General features: G+C 45.6%; 1 protein-coding gene and 1 pseudogene across 2 annotated transcripts; one reads left to right on the top strand and one right to left on the bottom strand.

The window, feature by feature from the left end:
* Positions 1 to 550: 550 nt before the first annotated feature.
* cUnh8orf74 (chromosome Un C8orf74 homolog) lies at positions 551 to 4,772 on the top strand (the record flags this gene model as incomplete). The annotated part of the gene is made up of 5 exons (XM_080023908.1): positions 551 to 577; positions 3,258 to 3,441; positions 3,853 to 4,079; positions 4,323 to 4,478; positions 4,566 to 4,772. The coding sequence occupies 5 exons, from the start codon at positions 551 to 553 to the stop codon at positions 4,770 to 4,772; spliced, it is 801 nt and encodes a 266-aa protein (XP_079880034.1).
* A 1,861-nt stretch (positions 4,773 to 6,633) lies between these two features.
* On the bottom strand, positions 6,634 to 13,059 carry LOC307247786 (L-threonine 3-dehydrogenase, mitochondrial-like; annotated as a pseudogene). Its single transcript has 6 exons — positions 12,795 to 13,059; positions 11,659 to 11,831; positions 10,551 to 10,641; positions 8,326 to 8,418; positions 7,263 to 7,439; positions 6,634 to 6,770 (listed from the first exon to the last, which is right to left on the bottom strand). The product of its transcript is annotated as an L-threonine 3-dehydrogenase, mitochondrial-like (transcript).
* Positions 13,060 to 14,903: the final 1,844 nt, after the last annotated feature.

Here is a 14,903-nt window from a genome sequence, read left to right as displayed (position 1 = left end):
CCTTCAAAGTGGTACTACTAGGCTCTCTACTCGTCTGTGTCCCGACCTGCGCTCGAGTGAGATTGCTTGGCTCAAACATTATCTATGTTCCGGGGAAAGAGTCATGGCGCCTTCCCTGTTTAGGGTGAATGCCATCCATCCTCAGCAGGTCAGATCGCCCCCCCAGTCGGAGGGTCAGTTATTTAAAAAGATAACTCATCCCTCAGCAGAACATAGCCAGCCACCACCTACTGAACCGTTCATCATCGCCTCTCGTAGGCAAGGAACCAGAGACACTTTCTCGATGCAGACTCATCTTTCTGGCCAGAAACACAGGTTCTAGCCATGTAACTCTTGTGATCTGGGATTGCCTCATTCTCACGTCATTAGAGCCGACCAGAATTACTATATCAGAAAAGCTGGTGTCGGCCTTGTGTGCCTGCTTCTTATGGCTGTTCCTGTTGCTTGCCAGCACTCTAAGATTAGTTTCAATGTCGGGTGCTCTTGCCTCGGAGAAGTTGTCATACTTCTCACCCTGATGTGGCAGGTAATGGAGTCACCTATGACTAAGATGCGGGAGCCAGGAGGACAAGCTGAGGTAGGACTGGCTAAAGCGGCAAATCTGTTAGAAACCTCAACAGGCTCTCCGGGGCTAGCAGGCCATTTAGGGCTAATACTAGCCGGGCTAGCAGGCCGGTTACGACAGTTATTGGGGATGCCTGTCACAGATGGACACGACCCTGTAGAAGGGACACCTCTCAAGAAGCAAGGTGCACGAGGAGCACGAGTCCATACTCAACGCTGTATCGGAGCAGTGTGCAAGGTGTCTTTGTTTGTAGCTTGTATCCGCTTAGCTGCTAGCTAGCCACTGTAGCTGGTGTGGCTTTAAGCCGATGTAGTCTGAGGTTCGCGGAGCTTCACCAACACACTCGCGGAGGCCGAATCCGAGAGAAAGAGAAAATAAATAAACAAGACTAGCAGAAAACAGTGGATTGAAGTCGTTTCCAGCAAACGCCGGTCTGTACTCGAGACAAACACAAGCTTGGGAGCACCGAACACCAACGAGTAGTTAAACAAGTAGATTCAAGCGGAATCGAAAGCCGATGTATATTAGACTAACTATTGAAGCTACGATACAAAATTTAAGAGAATAACACACAATGCACGCACACACACAATGCACACACACACACACACACACACACACAAAGTGAGTGATTCTACCATTGCTATGGATACTGTGCCATCATGATGTCATGGCAGTGTAGATTTTCAAAATATTGTGATGGTCACTCGTCATATTTCATTTGCAGTTCACGCAGCGTGGAAAAGCGACAGAACTTAGGCTCCTCCAAATAGTGTTTCTTGCATTTTTTTGCTCGCAATTTCTAGATTGTCCAATGTGAGCTCGTAATCCTGTGAGATTTGTCAGTCTGTGAATCCACTCTAATGTAGAAGAAATGTGCACTTTCTTTGGACAGTCCATGTTAATACCCAACTCACTACAATGTGGCTGTAAGTTGACATACATTAAATTTGGGGTTCTTTTTTGCCATAAACTTTCCAAATATTATTAAACTTCATCAACTGACAGGAATTTTATCAACGTTTATTAGACTCCCTGAATCTGAGGCCTTTCGGCTGGTTTGGGATAATGTTCAAATGGTTAAGTTTAGGCGTAAGGTTAGAAACGTGTACATGTTTCAAACGTGTCCGCCGGGCATACTGATAAGTCACATATTTATTTTATTTTTCCCACGTTGATGAACCAGCTCAAACATAATTTACCGTTGTGTCGGTACTAAGGACACCAAACGGGGTTCACTGATCTCGAACTGGTGTAAAGTCGTTGAACGTTGGGTATATCATCAATGCACCGTCTGATGCTACGTTCACCGTCGACCCGGCAGCTCGGCGTTGAGAGACGGAAGTGTAGCAGTGACATGGCTGGCAGGAAGCTGTCGCTATTTTACTCCCTGCACAAATACCGTGTGACGCCACAACCAATCTCAAAGTGAGCCGTTCGTTTTAAGAGATGTTGAAATATGTTGTAAAATGGAACATATAGCCTGTATATGGTCATTTACGTCAGCAGTACTCCACTAGTACTCGCAACGGCACAATGTAGATTAATTATCCATCTCAGGGGGCCCGCTGGTATCAGATAGTTACACTCAAGATCTTTTTTAGACAAATATTAACGAATTCCAAGGCGTATTTTTGGACAATGACTCTGACGCTTTCCTTCAACTCGGCAGCCTGCAGCTGGGAAATAACACCAGCGCTTAACGCTCGCGCCCCAGTTCCAGTGTCTGAATCTCCGAGTTTCAGTGGAAGCTGGAACGCAGCACGCGTCCCCTTCAGCGACCTCCCCCCGACGCGGCGTCCGTCTCCCCTGGCAACATACGCAAGCCCAGTGAATGGCGAGGCTGACAGAGACTGACATAGCACACATAGCGAGACTCCAGGTAGGAGTATGGCCCAGTCGCACCTGGTGACTTGTATCCAGATAAATCCAGAATCTCGATCCGGAAGAGGGGGCTCGCTGCTCACACCTGGCGTCACAACGCGTCGCACGTTGACCACTTGCGATCGGATTTCGCTTCCCTCTCAGGACGCAAATGATTCTTCAATATATCTATTTTTTTTTTTTTTGCAACTTTGGGAAAATTTGTTTATTTTTAACAGGTGCAAAACTTTTTTGAAATTTGTTTTAAATGTATGTATTTTTTGTTTATAACAAATATTCACTTGTGTATTTATCAATTTAATTGTTTATTTTTTACTTATCTCCGTTGCTACACAAAATGAATACTAATCATGCTCGGCCATGCAGAGCACCGCCATGCTGTATATCTGCTTACGTATTACGTACCAGACCAGGGTTACATGTGTGTTCACACTCATAAACGAATGTGGCCCCATGTGTCCCTAACCACCTCCCTATGCGGGCTGAGCAATCGGATCTCAATGTGTTTCGGATGAGTCCACACCTGGATTCAGAACGGAACTCTCTTGGTCGGATCACCCAGGACACATTTTAATGGCAGGCGTGAACAGGGAATGTGTGGCGAATATGTATATGTGAATACGTGGTTTTGCAGAAGCACGCGCCGAAAACATACGAAAGCGAAACCAAAAGTTTGGTTCAGCCTATTGCTTCTTTAGCGATCGAAACAAATGGGAGCGACTGCGCCGTTGTCCAATCAGAACCAACTAAAAGTGAAGGCAAAAAGTTTTATCCAGAGTGTTGTCAGCTGTCCGTCCTCTCTTCACAGAGAGAGGATGGTGTGCGGCGGCTCGGCGCCCACTTCTCCTGGACGGAGTTCTCCGGCTCGCGGCGGCGCTTCCACCAGCAGTTTGTGCACGACGTGGTCCTGTTTGCCTGGACTAACGGCTTCCGGTGGCGGGACGTGATCCGGGCGGCCATCATGGCCAAAGGCTTCTTCCCACGAATCGACGGTCAGAGGCCGAGACTGCGCCTTGAAGCGGGGCGGTTTTGTAGTGTAATTAGGGATAATACAGGGTTTGATTTAGCGAGTGTATTTGTCAACAGTATGGTCATTTTTCTGCTCTGTATTACAAATACAAATGGTTTCATGCAGGGGTGTCAAAGATACGGCACACAGGCCAGATCAAGACCACGGGGTGTTTTAATTATGTATAAATCCAGATACAAAGTCAACGGTCAATCAGAGTTATTAGTAAAAACACTTAAAGCAGAGATGTGAGAGCAGGTGGAAAAAAAACCCTGTAATTTCATATGCTTGATTCCAGCTTTAATTTTTCTGTGAAGTCAAGGTTTAGGGTTCACAATGGAAGTGGAGCCATCGGTGTCTCGACTACTAGTGATGCGTCTTAATTACCTCGCAGGTCTGGACATGCCGGAGCTACTGACCCTGCTGGCGGAGGCGCTGTCCAAAAGCCTGCCCCGCCTGCCGCCGGTCCACCAGTTCCAGCTGGTTCAGTACCTCATGGACACCTGTGTGGAGCGCCGGCGGCTTCTCCAGGCCGTGGTGGGGGTCGGGGTCACCAACATCTCGGTCTGCCAGGGCCACCTGGAGTTGGAGGTGCCCCCGAGGCCGCTGCCTCTCACGCAGGTAACGAGGGGGTCGGGGGACCCAGTAGCCCTTTTGTGTTTACCCACCCAAGTCAGAAATGATCCTAGGTCTACACTTGTCCCACGCTTTAAGATCTTACACATTTCCACGTATATGCATCATTGGACACATCTTGCGTTTGATGAACTACTCAAGGAAGACATCCTCCAACACCCTGGTCCTGTTACCATAAGCGTCTCCATGAAATATTGACTGAATTCACACTTTTCTGCCGCCATGCAGGGCACCGCGCTGGAGGAACTGGAGTTCCAACAGCGGCAGACGGAACTCGCGGCGGCCCTGGAACTGAAGAGGCAGCAGCTCAGCGCTTTGCGAGAGGGGTCAGGGGTCACCTTGACAGAGCTAAAGTCTCCCGAGGGTAGAAAGCTGGACAAGAAGGTCAGTGTGCGCTTAACAAACCCCGAAGACTTTGTTAAACCCCGTGGCCATTGTTGTTGTACCTCAGTGGTGTCTGTGGCTCTCTAGGGCGTGCTGAAGCTGGTCCATGCTGCGGTGAGGACCAGCGGGGCCAAGGTGGTGGCCAGCCTGGAAAAAGAAGCCACCCTGGTCACTAAAATTATGGAGCTAAGGATGCAGCTTGTGGATTTGGACACCAGGCGGCAGCACCGCCGTTCCCCTACCTGCAGCGTCACCTCCACCAGGACCAGCGGGGTGACTCGGAGCAAGAGCTAAACTGGCCTCAATCAACAAGATTTCTGGAGGTTTGATGACGACGGCAGACGTCATTCAGTTGTCGCTTTGCAGTTCATACTGTACATTGTTATATGCATAAATTTACCGACCTGGAATGATCTGTGTTATTATTGTTGAGTCCCCCACTAAGAGAAACCTTTGAATAGGACGATGACTCTGGTATTACGAGGAGCAAAATGACCCAACGAGGGTTGATCACCTTTTTTAATCGTTCACTTCAGGCGTCAGCCGTGCGTTACGCCTTCACCGGACACGTTTCACATGGCAACGGCGGCAGGATTTCTTTCGGCCTGTAAACAAGCCGTGCTGCGCGCGGCGTTATCACACTTAGCTAGAGGGCACAGCGTGGGCCTGGACCCCTCGCTGGTGTCCAAACTGGCTAAACGGTTTGGCTGCGAGGCGTCTCGGAAAGAAACTCCAATCCATGTCAAGCATTAAGGTTATACAAAAAATAATAATCAAAATGACAAAACAACACGATTCAGCAATGAAGAAAATATTGTATGTGTATCAAAAGTACTTCCAAGACAGCCTTTTGTCAAATAATGGTAGTTTGGTCTCATTAAGTTCAAATGGGACTTTCTCAAACAAACCAAAAAAAAAACCCACTGCCTGTAAGCAAAGAAGCTGAATCTCAAAACCTACCGTTTTACCCATTTTCCTGTCCATATTGTTTGATGTGCCGCTTCTATGTCGCCGGCTCCATTATTAAAACAGCTCACGCACAGTAAATATTAAAGACAATGTATGAAGTAACATCACGGGGGAAGGTTTTGGGTTTTTTTTGGCTGTTTTGCTGTTGAAAACAAATGCATTGACAGATCACAACGCTCGCTTATTTTAACGTACCGTTTCTGTTGCATCTTTTATCAGAGGCAAGTCAAATCAAGTCAATCATATAGCACCAAAAGTCTTTAAGGAAACATAACAAGTAAAACTGAACGCTTGTGCATTCATACATTCATTGATACGTAGTACTACATGAACATTTTACGACTGTTTTGAAAGAGAACACGTGAATCATAATATGTATGGTGGGAATAAAAAGATTCATAAAAAAACAAAAACATTAAACATCCCCTCCCACTGGTGTAGGGAATAGAATTGTATTCTATATATGTAAACACAATGGAACTTAATTATAGTGAGAATGAAATAAATAAGCCTTTGAAGGACCATACCGATGTTATTTGGACTTACCATCATAATCAGAGACAGCCTTCAACAAACGTCAAAAATGGGAAAGAGTCATTTAAAATTCTGCATTTCATACAACTACTACATTCCCTTCCGAAATTCAAGACTTTCTAAGACATTTGAATGGCACAGTTTAACAAAATGTCAACGATTAAGTCCTGTGTTCCACAATGGAAGATGAAGCTGAGCCCTGAAGCCCCGCCCCCTCACTGGCTCACTGTTTATTGAAAGTTTATGAATAGTACACGTGTCCCGTGTCCAAATTGCACCAAATTCGACACCGCACGCCCTTGAGTGCCCAGCAATACCCCCGCCAAGTGTGAAGCAGATCCTATGAATGGCTGTTGAGATAATCAACGGATATATGTACATGCATACAGACAGACGGAGACTCCTGCCTTTATAGGTAGATGTCAGCTCAGATTTTCAATTGAATTATGTATGTCAAAATGAACACAAAAAAAGATAATCATAATACAGGGACAAAAAGAAGAATGGTCTGGATGGAGGTCCAAGGTTCTTAAGAGCGAGAAAGTGTGTGTGTGTGTGTGTGTGTGTGTGTGTGTGTGTGTGTGTGTGTGTGTGTCTGCGTGCGCGTGCGCATGTGTGCCTGGCGTGGATTCCGCCTCCCAATGAGTTCCAGCTAGGCATGTGCTAGCCGGTCTCCATAGCCGATGTGAGTCAGCATAGTCTTCACCAACTCAGGCAGGTTGTAGTCGTGCTTCCAGCCCTAGTCCCTCCGCGCCGCTTTGTCCTCAAATGCCATTGGCCAGCTGTCAGCTTCGACAAATTACAAAAATATAAAAAACATAAGCGCGGGAAATAGGTGGAGGCAACCAGAAGTGAATAAGCTACCCCGTCTAGCCGTACATTGTATATCCATCTACATCAGGGGTTGCCAACCTTTTTTCCTCGAGAGAGCCCCTGAATCAGACCTCATTTAGCAGTGACAGTGCGAGCCGAGTAGCCGACGTCACAGTGGCCGAGACACGTCTGGTCGAGGCAGTGATTGAACGGTGGTTGTTTTTTGTCTAAACTGGTTCCATTTCCATGGTAGAGGGATCAAGGTTTTTAGGGCATAGGATGCACAATACACAACATAGTCATTGGTTTTGTTACAATTTAGATTTGAACTCACACTTTGAGCCAATATTTGACTATCAGGAAACATAGGCCTCAAATCTTCTAAGGCCCTCTGGCAACCCCCTGCAATGCGCCCCAGGTTGGAAATCGAGAATCTGTACGAATATATAATCACGCAGCTAGACTCACCGATGGTCTGCCGCACAGGGTCCACGTTGTAAGTGATCCTGAAGTCAGGCAGAACTTTCTGGATCTCCTAGGTGAGGTTGTGTGGCGTGAAGCTCATGGCGTTGATGTTGCAGGTGCGGCTGGCCAACATGTGGGCAGGGGCCTCCAGGACCTCAAGTGTGGCCCTCAGACAGTCCTCTGGAAGGGTGGGGGTGGGATCGATATAAGATGAGAGCGGGGGGAAAAATCACGAAATAAAGTTGCTTTATGCCAACCCGAGGACAAGTGTGAAGACACGTTTCCAGCATCAGGACCAACTCACGGCAAGGTTACTGTTGTTTGTGTGCGATCTGGTCACCGACGGTCTTAAAATGTCGGCAGTCTGATGGCTCAAGCAACATCAAACACAAGCTCTCTCTGGCTGCCACAGTGACGGACAAACTCCGATGTTTAAACTACGACGTATGACCCTTTGAGCAAATCCTGCTGGAGTGCTTTAAAATGACATGCAGAAGGGTTTACAATCTTTTCAAAATTGTCTTGTGTGTGCACCGCCACAACTCGCCAGTTAAAGGAGCACCGTGTCAGATAGTCACGTGTTGCGCCTCTCCGCTGTTCACACAGCGAGTAAACAACCTCAACTTGCTCTCTAAAATATGTTCCGATTGGCCTCGAGGGTTAGGCTCATATGCTTGCAGAACTGGCAAAACGATGAATTTATTGCAATTTGGCCGTTCATACTCAACTGTGTAAACAGCTCAACGGGCAATGCTATAGAATCTAAGACGATGCTGCTTTAAAGGAAAACTCCACTCATTTTACGACAAGCCTTATTTTTCAATCATGGGAGTCTTTCACATCGCATTATGTATTGCAACAAGGTGTGCGGCCGTCGGCTGAAGCCGTCCTCTCAACACTGGATCGATATGAAACATTCTGGTGCAAATCAGTCTGGGATGCGAAAAAAAAATAGTTTTCCCTTAAATAAGTCAGAATTTAGTCGTCTAAAATCCAGTGGGCGTAAGGCCAGCTTTGGGTAAGTTGCCCCCAGGTTAAAAGTCGCCGGTTTCCGAGCGCGTCGCACCGATGTACATCATGGGGAGGCGCGTGTCGCTGCGCAGGTTGCACTCAAAATGACCCGTCTTCACGGCTGCGGGGAAGATTTCGACAGCATAATCTAGGAGAGGGGGGGAAAAAAAAGACGGAATGAATTATGTCTGTAGCTGGGATTTAAAGCAGAGTTTTACCATGTTGAGATCAGAAGGGAAACTCTTTAGCCGGTTTTAAAACCTGTATTAATGTGTAATCCTTTCAAACTGGAACCTGCTCTTTGCCGGGACGTGAAGATTTCCCACGATTAACGTCAACCAGAGCCGCCTGTTGTTCGGGTTTGGAAAGACTTCCACACCGCTTACACCCGTCAAATCCTCTTATACACTGCTCAAAAAAATAAAGGGAACACATAATCATTACAACGTAACTCCAAGTCAATCACACTTCTGGGATATCAACCTGTCCAGTTAGGAAGCAACACTGATTGTGAATCCATTTAGCCTGCTGTTGTGCAAATGGAACAGACAACAGGTGTAAATGAGAGGCAATGAGCAAGACAACCCCTATAAAGGAATGGTTCTGCAGGTGGTGGCCACAGTCCATTTCCCTGTCCTCATCTTTTCTGGCTGATCTTTGGTCACTTTTGCATTTTGCCAGCGCCCTCACCACTAGAGGTAGCATGAGGCGGTGTCTGCAACCCACAGAAGTTGCTCAGGTAGTGCAGCTTATCCAGGATGGCACATCAATGAGCGCTGTGGCAAGAAGGTTTGCTGTCTCCCAGCACGGTGTCAAGAGCATGGAGGAGATACCAGGAGACAGGCCAGTACACCAGGAGACGTGGAGGGGGCCGTTGGAGGACATTAACCCAGCAGCAGGACCGCTATCTACTCCTTTGTGCAAGGAGGAACAGGAGGAGCACTGCCAGTGCCCTACAAAATGACCTCCAGCAGGCCACTAATGTGCATGTTTCTGCTCAAACTGTCAGAAACAGACTCCATGAGGGTGGTATGAGGGCCCGACGTCCACAAGTGGGGCCTGTGCTCACAGCCCAACACCGTGCAACCCGATTGGCATTTGCCAGAGAACACCAGGATTGGCAGATTCGCCATTGGCGCCCTGTGCTCTTCACGGATGAAAGCGGGTACACTGAGCACATGTGACAGATGTGACAGAGTCTGAGGACGCCGTGGAGAATGTTCTGCTACCTGCAACATCCTCCAGCGTGACCGGTTTGGCGGTGGGTCAGTGATGGTCTGGGGAGGCATATCCTTGGAGGGCCGCACAGACCTCCATGTGCTAGCCAGAGGTACCCTGACTGCCATTAGGTACCGGGATGAGATCCTCAGACCCATTGTCAGACCATATGCTGGTGCAGTGGGCCCTGGGTTCCTTCTGATGCATGACAATGCTCGGCCACATGTGGCTGGAGAGTGTCAGCAGTTCCTGCATGACGAAGGCATTGATGCTATGGACTGGCCTGCCCGTTCTCCAGACCTGAATCCAATTGCACACCTCTGGGACATCCAGCGACGCCACGTCGCACCACAGACTGTCCAGGAGTTGAGTGATGCCCTGATCCAGGTCTGGGAGGAGATCCCTCAGGAGAACATCCGTCGTCTCATCAGGAGCATGCCCAGACGTTGTAGGGAGTGCATATAGGCACGTGGAGACCACACACACTACTGAGCCTCATTTTGAATTGTCTAGAGGAATTTCCACAGAAGGTGGATCAGCCTGTGATCCGATTTTTCCACTTTTATTTCGAGTATGATTCTGAATCCGGACCTCCATGGGATAATGATTTTGATTTCCATTGATCATTCTTATGTTATTTTGTTCTCAACGCATTCCACTATCTAATGAATAAAGATTTTCAACTGGAATATTTCATTCATCGAGATCTAGGATGTGTTGTTTAAGTGTTCCCTTTATTTTTTTGAGCAGTGTATTTATACGCAGTCCAACAGAGAAAGTCTTTCAGGAAAATCCCCCTGAGCCCCAACCTCTAATCCATAGGTGTCAGCATCTTTAGGCTTTAGGAGCTTGGGAATGCTAATGCATCGCGACAAAATTTGCATGAAACTTATACATATAAAATAGAAGAATTATAAGAATTAAAATAATAACAAAAACACCAAAAGAGGGACCTGTCTTATAATTGTCTATTGAATAACTACCGCAGCTTAGTCCTTCATCTTCTCTGCATCATTTCGCAGGTGCTTTTATCTGCTTTACACGTGTCTCCTGGCGGCTTACCGGTGGTGCCCCCTCCAGGCTGGGAGTTGGCAGCGATGATACCTGGGTATCTGAGGCAGCGGAAGTCCAGCCCATACCTGTGGTGATAGCACTGGGGGGAGGGGAGATATTAGCAACGGCTCAGAAACACAAATCTACACACTTTATCACAACAATGATACTGTATGTATATGTACTACATGTACCCCAGTTTGACCTTTTAGTTAGAGAAGTTAGTCGTTCACACTTCGAGCCAGTCTTCGAGACAGTCCCAACAATGCAAGAATTAAAAAAAAAATACTAATATAGTAAGAGTACTGTAGGTAAAAAAGTAGAGACTAAAAACTAAACATATTAAACAAATACAATAAAGTTATTTTAAAAAGTTAATAATAAAAAAAGTTAAAATTAATTTATTCCACCGGATACATTTTCAAATTGGAGAAAAACTAAAATAAAATAGTATATAAAAAAGTAAATATAAAAGTAAAAAATGAGCCAAATAAACAGAAATAGCCATAAATACATTAGAGAAATAGCCAAATATATGAAAATATACAGAATATACATATTTATATACATTGTGTCTGTATATAAAATATACATATACATAAAGTGTGAATTTATGCACAGGATACATTATTGAGATAGCTTTATAAGGTATAAATTGGCACCTAAATGATAAACCTTTGGAAAAAAAGTGCAAAGTACTACGTAAACATAAATGGAGTGAGTCAGTTATGATAATAACATAATAAGAATACAAATAGTAAAAAAAGAATATGGCAATATGTAATAAACCTGAGGATTACCTGAAAAATGGCAATATACAGCAAAGCTGAGGATTAACTTGAAGATAGAACATTATGGAATGTAAACAAAAATAAACCTGAGATAAAGAATGAAAAATTGTATTGGCTAGTACAATAACCAACTGATAGATAATAAATATATAACTAGAATTCACAAAAATAATACAATATAACTTGGAATCAACAATAAGCAAGATGTGAACAATTGTACTTTTTTTGTGTGTTTGCAAGTTTCCTGCATTACCTGGGAAAAACTGAACTCTGTACAAAATACGTTGGAAGATCTATTGTTTTCATAGCGTTCGGGGTCGGCTCACCTCTCCCATCAGCTCGACGCGGACCTTGGCGAGGCCGTAGATGGTCCGAGGGCTCTGCACGCAGATGTCGGGGGTGGGGTCCCGGGGCGAGGGCGGACCAAAGGCCCCGATGGTGCTGGGGATGAACACGCGTAGGCCGCGTTCGGCTGCAACGTCTAATATGTTGTGCAGACCTTCGGAGGGAGAGAGAGAGAGAGCGGCAACCGGGACGAGAATGTGTTGGAGAGTGAAACTCGTCATTATTTTGATGCCATTTTTGTTTTTCTACTACTAGTCTTCATTCCTGAATTTCTTTTGATTGTATTGATTGTATTTCAGAAAACATGTGATGAAACATGTTGCCTGTTCAGATTTGCGACCCCTTCCTCCGTCACATGGCGCCTCAGTAGAATAATAACCGTCGCCATCTGAGTAACTCCACCCACGGCTGGAGAATAACAAGCCCCACTGGGAACTGCCTTGTTCGTTTCACAGACCAGCACAAATCCTTTAAAAGAAAGAGGAATTAAATGTGCAGTGTGTGTAGAATCTGGTGGCATCTAGCGGTGAGGTTGCAGATCGCAACCAACTGACTAACCCTACCCATGGCGGTGCAACATGGCAGCCTCCGTGAAGCGTACCCGATCCCTATGTAGATAAGAACGCCTCATTCTAAGATGATGCCAAAACAATCATTCTTATTTTAAAGGGATTACACACAAACTAAAACATACTCATGAACATTATATACCATTTCTGTCAAGTCTGTTCTGTAAATTCTACACACTGCACCACGAATGCCAACTGTCAAGAAACTGCAGAGCAGAGAAATGTAAGTAAGGCATCTCAAAAAACAATTAGGCTGTGTTTCTTTCTAAAAAAAAAAAAAAAGGAAAAGTATGCGATACAGACTACGGGCTGTATACAGACCAGTAGGTAGAACAGTTTTCGGTGTTCAGTTGTGGCCAGTTGTGGACAGTGGCTACGATTGGCCGACCTTTTAAGACAGAAAGTAGATTGATGTATGTGTTTAACAATGTTGGCTCTCTGATATTGTATATTGCAGAACAAGTCTATTGAGGAATGATGGAAATGTCAACAATAATATATATATATATAAAAAAAAACTATGACTGAGTTTGACTGTGTGTGTTTACCTGTGATGTTGACCTCCCTGGACAGTGAGACATTGTGCTCTCCGACGGCGGACAGAATGGCGGCGTAGTGGACCAGCCAGCTGATGTTGTTGGTGACCACGGTCTCCCGCAAGGCCTTGAAGACCAAGATGTCCGAGAAGATGAACGGACCCGGGTGCAGAATTGAAAAGTAACATACATCTGTATCACGTTGGACAAGAGCCGTTCCATGCAGGCCTAGGGCAATGTCATCGGACATTGACGGCGATTGGCGCACCTCGCCCATTGAAGGATATCTTTCCAGGAAGTGGTGGAAATAGATAATAAATATGTAAATAATAAGGTTTTTTACCTTGGTTTACCTTGGTTTTTTCAATTACCTTAAATAATTAATGTTTGACTAAATTATCTTTTTAATATTTGTCCATGGTAATATTCACCCTAAGCTGCACGGCCAAGTGGATCATTTGAATGGCTGGTAACTTGTAGGCTTACTTCGAGGCTCCAATCACAACACTGATTGACTTCACTGTAGGAAATTAAATGTTAATCCTATATATTTAAGAATTTGTCACTCAGGGAGATTGATTTGTCAGTTCCATAACCTTATTCAGTTTTGTGCAAAGGGGAGGCCGGCGTGACCCACTTACATCCACCTTGGCATGCGCAGATTACACTGCTCATTCGTTTTTTATCATTTATTTCTGGTTATGAACTTGATCAGTGTGTACTTTTGCTATTTTGACCAGTTGTCATTTTCCACAAATGTTCTGAAATGACAACATTTTTGGTCGGAATTGAAATAAAGTTGAGTCATCCCTCTTTTATGAACTCGTGAAATGTCGTTGCGGTCTCTTTCCAAGGTTGCATCATCAAGCGGTGACAGCCATTTGGGGTTTTGTTTTTTTTGTTTGTGTCATCACCGAGTCATCTCTTTGATTCTACCAGAGCGGAGCGCTGAAGCACCACTCGGAACTCGACATCAGGACTCGTGACTGTGGTGACTGTAGCGACCACGCCGCTGACACCCACTCACCGCCGCGGTGGACGTGCTTAGCGGTTTCTTTATGTCGGAGGGGATCGCGTTTGTTTTGGCCGAACCGTGCCCTGCAAATGCAAAGGGGAAAAGGCTCAGACGACAATCTCGGTTTGATTCACTTGGGTTGGGCAGGCCTGAGCTGACAAGAATTGACGATGGCGATCAATAATGGGATTGTGACGGTTTTTGGAGGGTCATTGCCATTTGTGTTGCCATCTGTCATTTGCCATTTGGTACGTTACAAAGGAGATGGAGGTTATGTGAAGCTGAAAATCAACTTGAAATAAAGCCTACCTGAGCAACCTAACAAGCCCCACCCCCAACTGACCAAGTCCCCCTGCAAAGGCGAAGAAAAAAGGAAAAACTCCAACATTTCGAATAACACTGCAAGACAAAAACTGCAGGGGAAAAAAGATTTAAGGCTAAAGTCAGATAAGGCTGGCAAAAATGACATAATCAAAAGCACACAAAAAAAAAAACATCTAAAAGGGAGCGAGAAGAGAGAAGAGCAAGCCATGGGAAAAAGGGAGAAAGCAAAAATGAAGGTGGGCAAATGAAACACGCTTCAAAAAGGAAGACTTTCCTGCAGCGTCGGGAAAGTCTACACGGTGAGTTCCCCGCCAGTGACGAGGACCCTGGGAGGGTCACTCCTGGCCGAGGGCGAGAAGCAAGGTCTCGCTCCAGCGAAGGCCCCGACGGCGGGACGCAGGCCTCCGGGGATACTGGCCCTCAGCAAGCCCGGCAGCCGCTTCCTCTGGGCTCCTAAAAAAAATATTTTTTGGGGGGCAAAAAAACAACTGTAAGAGTTGTCAGCGTGGGAGCTCGAAATAATGCCATAACTTATTTTGCGCGGAAAGAGTGATTCATTACGGGGATGATGAGCATGTGGGCAGGGATGTGTCACTGGAGAAAAACAACGTTGATATTTGTGCTTTTTTTTAAGCGCTATTCTTTGTCTCTTTGCCCTTTGTGTGCGCTGAGTTGCCAGTTTTAAATCCAGTAATTCACTGCTTTCAGAAAGATCCGAACAAAACTCAAGACCGTTTTTTTTGACAAATCATCTCTCTTATTCAATAAAGTATAAAGGTCAA

This window comes from Zeus faber, assembly GCF_960531495.2.
Source record: "Zeus faber genome assembly, chromosome: 2".
NCBI classification, from domain to species: Eukaryota; Metazoa; Chordata; class Actinopteri; order Zeiformes; family Zeidae; genus Zeus; species Zeus faber.
Note: the sequence above shows the minus strand (reverse complement) of the source record. Positions and strands in the feature narration are given on the sequence as shown.